Genomic DNA, 12021 nt, shown 5'->3' on the forward strand with positions numbered 1-12021 from the left:
GTATTGAGTATTTGGAAAGGGAGGGAGAAAGAAAATAACACTGATCTAAATAGAATGCAATAAGTGTAATTCCCTTATTTATACATTCTGCCAGGTACTCAAAATTATGGTGACCGAAGTGTCTTCAGTGTATCTCCTGTTAAAGGTTCCATAGGACCAATGCAGAGTCAAGAATTTGAAGTCACTTTCCGTCCCGACCATGAAAGTCTATATTACTCAGATGGAATGCAGGTGGAACTGTTTGACAAGGTAACTGGAAATCCCCTATCCTAATCTCTGTATAAGGGCAAATTTGCTTTTTACAATTATCTTTACAGTACCTATGTTTACATTCTTGCACTCGATTAGATAGTTGTTGTTTCTACAGTAGAAAAATTGGCCTGGGCTCCTGCTGGGATTTTGCTTGTTGTCCATTGACCTGTTCTGGAAAGTGATATGGACAAAATCAGGTTCAGTTCTGATGTCTCACACTCAAATATATTGAATACGCTTCACAACCAACATCCCTGTTGTAAAGCTCATGTATCGTTATTGCAAGCATCTCCCATAGAACATAGAACATAGAACAGTACAGCACAGTACAGGCCCTTCGGCCCACGATGTTGTGCCGAATCTTTAACCTACTCTAAGATCAAACTAACTACCTACCCTTCATTCTACTATCATCCATATACCTATCCAAGAGTCGCTTAAATGCCCCTAATGTATCTGCTTCTACTACCACCGCTGGCAGCGCATTCCACGCACCCACCACCCTCTGTGTAAAGAACCTACCTCTGACATCTCCCCTAAACCTTCCTCCAATCACCATAAAATTATGCCCCCTGGTGATAGCCCTTTCCACCCTGGGAAAAAGACTCTGACTATCCACTCTATCTATGCCTCTCATCATCTTGTACCCCTCTATCAAGTCACCTCTCATCCTTCTTCGCTCCAATGAGAAAAGCCCTAGCTCCCTCAATCTTTCTTCGTAGGACATGCCCTCCAGTCCAGGCAGCATCCTGGTAAATCTCCTCTGCACCCTCTCTAAAGCTTCCACATCCTTCCTATAATGAGGCGACCAGAACTGAACACAATATTCCAAGTTTGGTCGAACCAGGGCCTTATAGAGCTGCAGCATAACCTCGCGGCTCTTAAACTCAATCCCCCTGTTAATGAAAGCCAACACACCATACGCCTTCTTAACAACCCGATCAACTTGGGTGGCAACTTTGAGCGATCTATGGACATGGACCCCAAGATCCCTCTGTTCCTCCACACTACCAAGAATCCTGTCTTTAAGCCTGTATTCCGCATTCAAATTCGACCTTCCAAAATGAATCACTTCACACTTTTCCAGGTTGTACTCCATCTGCCACTTCTCAGCCCAGCTCTGCATCCTGTCAATGTCCCGTTGCAAAGAGCAGAGGTCCCAGAACAGATCCTTGTGGAACACCACTGGTCACCGAGCTCCATGCTGAATACTTTCCATCTACTACCACCCTCTGACTTCTATGGGCCAGTCAATTTTGTATCCAGACAGCCAACTTTCCCTAAATCCCATGCCTCCTTACTTTCTGAATGAGCCTACCATGGGGAACCTTATCAAACGCCTTGCTAAAATCCATATACACCACATCCACTGCTCTTCCTTCATCAATGTGTTTTGTCACATCTTCAAAGAATTCAATAAGGCTTGTGAGGCATGACCTGCGCCTCACAAAGCCATGCTGACTGTCTCTAATCAAACCATGCTTTTCCAAATGATCATAAGTCCTGTCTCTCAGAATCCTCTCCAATAATTTGCCCACTACCAACGTAAGACTGACTGGTCTATAATTCCCAGGGTTATTCCTATTCCCTTTCTTGAACAAGGGAACAACATTTGACACCCTCCAATCATCTGGTGCTACTCCAGTGGACAGTGAAGACGCAAAGATTATCGCCAAAGGCGTAGCAATCTCTTCCCTCGCTTCCCGTAATATCCTTGGGTATATCCCGTCTGGCCCCGGGGAATTATCTGTCCTCATATCATTCAAAATTTCCAGCACATCTTCCCACTTAACCTCACCCTGTTCGAGCATATCAGCCTGTTCCACGCTGTCCTCACAAACGACCAGGTCCCTCTCACTAGTGAATACTGAAGCAAAGTATTCATTTAGGACCTCCCCTACCTCCTCCGACTCCAGGCACAGGTTCCCTCCACTATCCCTGATCGGCCCTACCCTCACTCTGGCCATCCTCTTGTTCCTCACATCAGTGTGGAATGCCTTGGGATTTTCCTTAATCCTACCCGCCAAGACTTTTTCATGTCCCCTTCTAGCTCTCCTAAGTCCATTCTTCAGTTCCTTCCTGGCTACCTTGTAACCCTCTAGAGCCCTGTCTGATCCTTGCTTCCTCAACCTTAAGTAAGCTTCCTTCTTCCTCTTGACTAGCTGTTCCACATCTCTTGTCATCCAAGGTTCCTTCACCCTACCATCCATTCCGTGCCTCATTGGGACAAACCTATCCAGCAGTCGCAGCAAGTGCTCCCTAAACAACCTCCACATTTCTGTCGTGCATTTCCCTGAGAACATCTGTTCCCAATTTATGCTCCCCAGTTCCTGCCTAATAGCATTGTAATTCCCCCTCCCCCAATTAAATATTTTCCCATCCCGTCTGCTCCTGTCCCTCTCCATGACTATAGGAAAGGTCAGGGAGTTGTGATCACTATCACCGAAATGCTCTCCCACCGAGAGATCTGCCACCTGCCCTGGTTCGTTGCCAAGCACCAAGTCCAACATAGTCTCCCCTCTAGTCGGCCTATCTACATATTGAGTCAGGAAACCTTCCTGGACGCACCTGACAAAAACTGCTCCATCCAAACTATTTGCACTAAGGAGGTTCCAATCAATATTAGGGAAGTTGAAGTCACCCATGACAACAACCCTGTTACTTCTGCACCTTTCCAAAATCTGCCTCCCAATCTGTTCCTCCGTGTCTCTGTTGCTATTGGGGGGTCTATAGAAAACTCCCAACAAAGTGACTGCTCCTTTCCTGTTTCTGACTTCCACCCATAATGACTCAGTAGACAAACCCTCCTCGATGACCTCCCTTTCTGCAGCTGTGATACTATCCCTGATTTACAATGCCACTCCCCCACCTCTTTTACCTCCCTCCCTATTCCTTTTGAAACATCTAAACCCCAGAACATCCAACATCCATTCCTGCCCATGTGATATCCAAGTCTCCGTAATGGCGTAATGGCCACAACATCGTAGCTCCAAGTACTGATCCATGCTCTTAAGTTCATCACCCTTATTCCTGACACTTCTTGCATTAAAATAGACACACTTCAACCCATCATACTGGCTGCAACTTTGCCCTGTCAACTGTCTAACCTTCCTCACAGACTCTCTGCACTCGGTATCTGCCTGTTCAACAGCTACCCCATCCACTGATCCGTGGCTCCAGTTCCCATCCCCCTGCCAAACTAGTTTAAACCCTCCCGAAGAGCGCTAGCAAACCTCCCGCCCAGGATATTGGTGCCCCTCCAGTTCAGATGCAACCCATCCTTCTTGTACAGGTCCCACCTTCCCCAGAAGGTATCCCAATGATCCACATATCCGAATCCCTCCCTCCTACACCAGTTCTGTAGCCACGTGTTCAGCTGCACTCGCTCCCTGTTTCTAGCCTCACTAGCACGTGGCACCGGTAACAATCCTGAGATTACTATCCTGCTCGTCCTGCCTTTCAGCTTCCAACCTAACTCCCTATATTCGCTTTTCAGCTCCTCATCCCTTTTCCTAGCTATGTCATTGGTACCAATATGTACCACGACCTCTGGCTGCTCCCCCTCCCCCTTAAGAATCCTGTGGACTCGATCCGAGACATCCCTGACCCTGGTACCCGGGAGGCAACATACCATCCAGGAGTCTCGTTCGCGACCACAGAATCTCCTGTCTGTTCCTCTAACCATTGAATCTCCTATCACTATCGCTCTCCTATTCTCCCCCCTTCCCTTCTGAGCCACTGAGCCAGGCTCAGTGCCAGAGACCTGGCCACTGTGGCTTTCCTCTGGTAGGTCCCCCCCCCCACCCCCCAAACGTATCCAAAACGGTATACGTATTATTGAGGGGAACGGCCACAGGGGATCCCTGCATTGTGCGCCTATTCCCTTTCCCTCCCCTGACGGTCACCCAGCTACCTTTATCCTGTAACTTAGGTGTCACTACTTCCCTATAACTGCTCGCTATCACCCCCTCAGCATCCTGAATGATCCGAAGTTCATCCAGCTCCAGCTCCAGTTCCCTAACGCGGTCTGCGAGGAGCTGGAGTTGGGTGCATTTCTCACAGGTGAAGTCAGCAGGGACATAAGTGGTGACCCTTACCTCCCACATCCTGCAAGAGGAGCATGCAACTGCCCTAGCTTCCATCCCCTCCGCACTAAATGGACAACAGAGATTTAAAAAAAAGGAAAACCTTTACTTCCCAAACCCTCCACACAAGAGTCCTTTTTTTTTGGTTAGAGGAGGAAGATGGGTGGGAGACACTACACGTGTAGTGTTTCGGGTTTAGCCACTGCCCGAATATATAGATTTACTTACCCAGCAGTCCCTTTGTCCGCCGAAACAAAAGGTAAGTTATTTTAAACTGAAACTCACCTTCCCAGCTGACACCTCACTCACACTATCGCTGCTTCAGCGATCTTGTCTTGTGAGGCAACATAAGTTCTTAAAGAAGGTATGGCAATAAGAGGTTTCTATTGTCCCGCTTCTCTTAAGAAATAAATAATTTTACAACATTGGTACTTAAAATGCATCCCGAATTTAAAAACAACGTGCTTTGTCCTAACTTGGATTAGTACAAATGCTACAAGGTTTGTTTTGTTGGATGTTTCCCTTACTTGAGAGAGGAACTAAACGCACAACTAAAGTAATGGTGTCATTTATTTTAAGTTATGAAAATCTAACAAGACACAGCAACTGCTTGAGGGTTAGAGCCAGGGTTAGCGGGAAATGGAACTGAGCCAAGTGGATTGAAATTGTCACAGAAAGGGATGGTAGACAAGCAGGAGAGCTTAAACCACTAAAGTATTATACAAAAATAAAACCTAGCATCTCAAGGAGATACATTGGAAGATTTTTATTGTTTATATATGTGTACATTATATCACTGGTATTCACTTGTTCATATTTTAGTATTGCTGAAAATAGAGATATGTTGTCGAAGCTTTTCGTCTTGCACTCATCAGGACAATCGCAAGAATAACTAATGTAAGGGAAAACAACAACTTATACTGCATGAGAAGAGAGTGCTGATTGGTTGGCAAGTGAACTCTGATTGGTGGAGGCGTTGCCAAGGCAAATGCACCAGTTTACGGTGACAGTTAACTGCCAAGCTTTGTTTAAAATTTAAACCAGGCAGCTTGACTCTGATGGGTCAAAGCATTGCCCTGAGGAATGAACCATCGAATTTGAATGGCTGTCACTTTTTTTTTCAGCTGGTTCATTCCTCAGGGCAAATGCCTTGACCAATCTCCAAGTGAAGGTGGTGGCATGCGCGGTGGCAGTGACCAGTGCCTGACTGTTTATTTAATCAGCCAGTACAAAAACTGCCCAAAGCTGCAGCAGCACTTCTTCTGTTGAGAGGAAATGCCAAACAGATTGATTGTCTATCTCTTTGCAGGTTGCTCATATGATCCAGCTGAAGGGAGCTGCAAGAGAGCATTTGATGTTTGTTGAAGGAGGAGACCCAATAGATGTTCCGGTTGAATCTTTAAGCATCCTACCAAATTATGAGGATACAAACATAGCAGGTATGTATGTACCTGAATAGGCTGTAAAGCCATTTACACACAGCTGAGGGGAGGATTCTTTGGTTGTTTGCCCTATACATAAGTTTCCAATCTCGGTTTCTTAACATGATATATGTTTCCCGTAGCCATTTCTACTGGCGGTCATTTTGGGAAGGGAAGAAGAACATACCTATAGCAGTCTACTTTTGGAGTTTGCGTCAGTGACTTTGTCTAACTGTTGTCCACAGAAGTCCCTCGGGCATTGAAATCAGTTCTGCTTACTCTAAAGAGCACCAAGTCTGACAATAAATTCACAACAGCTTTGAGAGAATTCCAGGTGGGATGTATCCGATCGACCCATGCTACTGCTAAAAAGGTAGTGACAGATTAACATTCCTTTAAATTGTAGATGTGTAACAAAATGCATTTTAAATAGTTAAATAAAAAGAAGTACGTTGGTCCAGAATTTGCTGGGAAAATGGTGGTGAGTTTAATACCCACACCCTTTATTTGTGTGTGAATAACCCAGCAGTTTGTAGTGAGGAAGCAATACCTCGTGAGTTGTGAATCATCACAAATTGCTGGATGATTAGCCTCACAAAAATGAGATCTCACTGTCAGCCTCCTTGTGAGTTTCAAGAAATTTCTGCGTTTGCCTTGTTGAATAGAATTAAACTTACTGCAGAAAGTTAGGGCTGGTATTTACATAGAAAGGTTTACAGCAGAGAAGGAGGTAGTTTGGCCCATCGTGTCCATGCCGGCTGCACAAGACCTTTCCGGTCTCATCCCACCTTCCAGCTCTTGGCCCATAGCCCTTTAGATTATGGTACTTCAGGTGCCTATCCAAGTATATTTTAATTGTGCTCAGTGTTTTTGCCTCTACCATCCTTTCAGGCAATAAGTTCCAGACTCCCACCACCCTCTGGGTGAAAAAAATTCTCCTCAACTCCCCTCTAATCCTTCATCCAATTAGTTTAAATCTCTGCCCCCTGGTTATTGACCTCTCTGCTAATGGAAATGTGTCCTTCCTCTCCACTCTATCAGTGTAAGGACTTTTTTAATGTTCAGATTTATATTCTGTCAATGCCACTTAACCTCTCCAACCCAGTAAGGGAACAAATGAAAGTAGAGTCTCATTCCTGCAGTTAAGGTTTGTTCCTAATTGTAATTTTTTTCTTTTTACTTTTCATTTCTGTCTCTTCTATACTCTCTCTCTCTTAATCCAGTCTTTCCTTCCCTCTCTTTATTTCTCTTTCTGTCTCTTTCTGTATCTAATTTGACTCAAATTTCCCCCAGTTCCTTTTCAACTGTTCTTCTGTTTCTTTCTCTATCCTTAAATTTCATTGGTTTTGGAGATAGGCTGTTGGTCCCATCATTCACCAAGATCCCAAATTCCCCACTGACCTCACGTTTCCAGCAATTGGTGGAGCAAAACTTCTTCCAGCTGAGGGAAAAAAATCTAACAAACAAGACACACCATGAGATACCCAGCTCCAGCAAATTCTGGGCCATTGTTTCTGTACAATTACAAAAACAAGTGTCTACCAGTATTGTGTGTATTGTTGACAAGAATATTGTCTACCCATCCTGCAGCAAAACTATAATATCAACACGGACCAGAAAAAAGACAACATGCAAAGCCTACTGGAATAAGGAAAGTGGCTCAGGCCAGTTGCAAGTGTATCAAGCATATCTAAGATGTCAAAGGGTTCTTATCACATTCTTATTTACAGGAATGCAAACCAATATTTAATTTAATCTGTGGACCAAAAACCATAAAGCCTGAATTTCATGTTTTATCCGCACCCCCGCACCACCCTCCCCCCTCCCCCCCCCTACCCCCCAATTATATTAAATATGATCAAATGGACCATCTCCAGTCAAATGGTTTGGAAGAATGGATTAAAACCACAAAGTTGGTATTGTTTAAGTTATAATTGACAGTCCAGCTGAAAAGGGGGGTTTCTGTAATCCTTTTTTAAACTACAATAGTTTGGTGTCATTTTTCTTGTAGAGTGTCGAGTTCACCATTGACAGTCCACAAGCACTTCACCTGAAAGGATTCACCATTGATCCAGTCAAAGCCATAGTGGAAGCTGATACCACAAAGGCTGTTACTGTTAGCTGGACTCCACCTCGTGGACATGATGTAAGTCAATGCACTGTGAAATCCTGTGTTAATTAAAGTATTGAATGTGAGAAACTGAAGTCTGATATTTAATTGAAACTTGTGATAATAAGTTATAAAGTACATAATAACCAACAGAAACCAGGTAACGCAGCTTTTATTAGTGAGTGCATTTCCCCTGGTACTATCCCAGGGAAATATTTGGAAAACTTACAACCAGTACACTGTTATTTCTGAAAGAAGATGATTTTCTTTTTGATGTAAACTGCTCAAAGCAGTAAAATCACAGATTGCTGTGCCTCAAAGTGCATTTTACAACATCTTTAAAGCACTGAGAAAAGAAAAAAAAATTGGCGAGAGATGCCTGAACAGGCCACGTCAAAGAACAAAGAACAAAGAATATTACAGCACAGGAACAGGCCCTTCGGCACTCCAAGCCTACGCCGATCCAAATCCTCTATCTAAACCTGTCGCCTATTTTCTAAGGGTCTGTATCTCTTTACTTCCTGCCCATTCATGTATCTGTCTAGATACATCTTAAAAGACGCTATCGTGCCTGCGTCTACCACCTCCACTGGCAATGCGTTCCATGCACCCACCACCCTCTGCGTAAAGAACTTTCCACGCATATCCCCCCTAAACTTTTCCCCTTTCACTTTGAACTCGTGTCCCCTTGTAATTGAATCCCCCACTCTGGGGAAAAAACTTCTTGCTATCCACCCTGTCGATACCTCTCATGATTTTGTACACCCTCAACCTCCGTCTTTCTAATGAAAATAATCCTAACCTACTCAACCTCTCTTCATAGCTAGCGCCCTCCATACCAGGCAACATTCTGGTGAACCTCCTCTGCACCCTCTCCAAAGCATCCACATCCTTTTGGTAATGTGGCGACCGGAACTGCACGCAGTATTCCAAATGTGGCCGAACCAAAGTCCTATACAACTGTAACATGACCTGCCAACTCTTGTACTCAATACCCAGTCCGATGAAGGAAAGCATGCCGTATGCCTTCTTGACCACTCTATTGACCTGCGTTGCCACCTTCAGGGAACAGTGGACCTGAACACCCAAATCTCTCTGTACATCAATTTTCCCCAGGACTTTTCCATTTACTGTAGAGTTCACTCTTGAATTGGATCTTCCAAAATGCATCACCTCGCATTTGCCCTGATTGAACTCCACCTGCCATTTCTCTGCCCAACTCTCCAGTCTGTCTATATTCTGCTGTATTCTCTGACAGTCCCCTTCACTATCTGCTACTCCACCAATCTTAGTGTCGTCTGCAAACTTGCTAATCAGACCACCTATACTTTCCTCCAAATCATTTATGTATATCACAAACAACAGTGGTCCCAGCACGGATCCCTGTGGAACACCACTGGTCACACGTCTCCATTTTGAGAAACTCCCTTCCACTGCTACTCTCTGTCTCCTGTTGCCCAGCCAGTTCTTTATCCATCTAGCTAGTACACCTTGGACCCCTTCACTTTCTCCATCAGCCTACCATGGGGAACCTTATCAAACGCCTTACTGAAGTCCATGTATATGACATCTACAGCCCTTCCCTCATCAATCAACTTTGTCACTTCCTCAAAGAATTCTATTAAGTTGGTAAGACATGACCTTCCCTGCACAAAACCATGTTGCCTATCACTGATAAGCCCATTTTCTTCCAGATGGGAATAGATCCTATCCCTCAGTATCTTCTCCAGCAGCTTCCCTACCACTGACGTCAGGCTCACCGGTCTATAATTACCTGGATTATCCCTGCTACCCTTCTTAAACAAGGGGACAACATTAGCAATTCTCCAGTCCTCCGGGACCTCACCCGTGTTTAAGGATGCTGCAAAGATATCTGTTAAGGCCCCAGCTATTTCCTCTCTCGCTTCCCTCAGTAACCTGGGATAGATCCCATCCGGACCTGGGGACTTGTCCACCTTAATGCCCTTTAGAATACCCAACACTTCCTCCCTCCTTATGCCGACTTGACCTAGAATAATCAAACATCTGTTCCTAACCTCAACATCCGTCATGTCCCTCTCCTCGGTGAATACCGATGCAAAGTACTCGTTTAGAATCTCACCCATTTTCTCTGAGTCCAAGCATAACATTCCTCCTTTGTCCTTGAGTGGGCCAATCCTTTCTCTAGTTACCCTCTTGCTCCTTATATATGAATAAAAGGCTTTGGGATTTTCCTTAACCCTGTTTGCTAAAGATATTTCATGACCCCTTTTAGCCCTCTTAATTCCTCGTTTCAGATTGCGTCTACAATCCCGATATTCTTTCAAAGCTTCGTCTTTCTTCAGCCGCCTAGACCTTATGTATGCTTCCTTTTTCCTCTTAGCTAGTCTCACAATTTCACCCGTCATCCATGGTTCCCTAATCTTGCCATTTCTACCCCTCATTTTCACAGGAACATGTCTCTCCTGCACGCTAATCAACCTCTCTTTAAATGCCTCCCACATATCAAAAGTGGATTTACCTTCAAACAGCTGCTCCCAATCTACATTCCCCAGCTCCTGCCGAATTTTGGTATAGTTGGCCTTCCCCCCAATTTAGCACTCTTCCTTTAGGACCACTCTCGTCTTTGTCCATGAGTATTCTAAAACTTACGAAATTGTGATCACTATTCCCAAAGTAGTCCCCTACTGAAACGTCAACCACCTGGCCCGGCTCATTTCCCAACACCAGGTCCAGTATGGCCCCTTCCCGAGTTGGACGATTTACATACTGCTCTAGAAAACCCTCCTGGATGCTCCTTACAAATTCTGCTCCATCTAGACCTCTAACATTAAGTGAATCCCAGTCGATTAGATTAGATTAGAGATACAGCACTGAAACAGGCCCTTCGGCCCACCGAGTCTGTGCCGACCATCAACCACCCATTTATACTAATCCTACACTAATCCCATATTCCTACCAAACATCCCCACCTGTCCCTATATTTCCCTACCACCTACCTATACTAGTGACAATTTATAATTTACCTACCAACCTGCAAGTCTTTTGGCTTGTGGGAGGAAACCGGAGCACCCGGAGGAAACCCACGCAGACACAGGGAGAACTTGCAAACTCCACACAGGCAGTACCCAGAATCGAACCCAGGTCCCTGGAGCTGTGAGGCTGCGGTGCTAACCACTGCGCCACTGTGCCGCCCAAAGTTGGGAAAATTAAAATCTCCTATCACCACCACCCTGTTGCTCCTACAGCTTTCCATAATCTGTTTACATATTTGTACCTCTATCTCACGCTCGCTGTTGGGAGGCCTGTAGTACAGCCCCAATATTGTTACCGCACCCTTCCTATTTCTGAGTTCTGCCCATATTGCCTCACAGCTCGAGTCCTCCATAGTGCCTTCCTTCAGCACAGTTGTGATATCCTCTTTGACCAGTAATGCAACTCCTCCACCCCTTTTACCTCCCTCTCTATCCCGCCTGAAGCATCGGTATCCTGGGATATTTAGTTGCCAATCATGCCCTTCCCTTAACCAAGTTTCAGTAATAGCAATAACATCATACTCCCAGGTACTAATCCAAGTCCTAAGTTCATCTGCCTTACCTACTACACTTCTTGCATTAAAACAAATACACCTCAGACCACCAGTCCCTTTGCTTTCATCATCTGCTCCCTGCCTACTCTTTCCCTTAGTCACGCTGACTTCATTATCTAGTTCCTTACAGGCTTTAGTTACTACATCCTTACTCTCCACTGACCTCATTTGGTTCCCATCCCCCTGCCACATTAGTTTAAGCCCTCCCCAACAGCGTTAGCAAAAGCACCCCCAAGGACATTGGTTCCAGTCCGGCCCAGGTGTAGACCGTCCAATTTGTAATAGTCCCACCTCCCCCAGAACCGGTCCCAATGTCCCAAAAATCTGAACCCCTCCCTCCTGCACCATCTCTCAAGCCACGCATTCATCCTGACTATTCTTTCATTTCTACTCTATCACGTGGCACTGGTAGCAATCCTGAGATTACTACCTCTGAGGTCCTACTTTTTAACTTGGCTCCTAACTCCCTAAATTCTGCTTGTAGGACCTCATCCCGTTTTTTACCTATATCATTGGTGCCTATGTGCACAACGACAACTGGCTGTTCACCCTCCCCCTTCAGAATGTTCTGCAGCCGATCTGAGA

General features: G+C 45.1%; 1 protein-coding gene across 6 annotated transcripts in view; it reads left to right on the plus strand.

Moving 5' to 3' along the window:
• The window catches only part of cfap74 (cilia and flagella associated protein 74), a 248984-nt gene that overhangs the window by 194194 nt on the left and 42769 nt on the right, over window positions 1-12021 (plus strand). For all 6 annotated transcript variants that reach the window (XR_010969608.1, XR_010969607.1, XR_010969606.1 and 3 more), the window contains 4 exons: window positions 95-249; window positions 5647-5776; window positions 6004-6131; window positions 7770-7904. Coding sequence is in view for 1 of the 6 variants with exons in the window: in XM_068016858.1 (XP_067872959.1) it covers window positions 95-249; window positions 5647-5776; window positions 6004-6131; window positions 7770-7904 (548 nt within the window). In the remaining 5 variants the exon portion in view is untranslated. The remainder of the gene's footprint in view (window positions 1-94; window positions 250-5646; window positions 5777-6003; window positions 6132-7769; window positions 7905-12021) is intronic.

This window comes from Heterodontus francisci, chromosome 37 (assembly GCF_036365525.1).
Source record: "Heterodontus francisci isolate sHetFra1 chromosome 37, sHetFra1.hap1, whole genome shotgun sequence".
NCBI lineage: Eukaryota > Metazoa > Chordata > Chondrichthyes > Heterodontiformes > Heterodontidae > Heterodontus > Heterodontus francisci.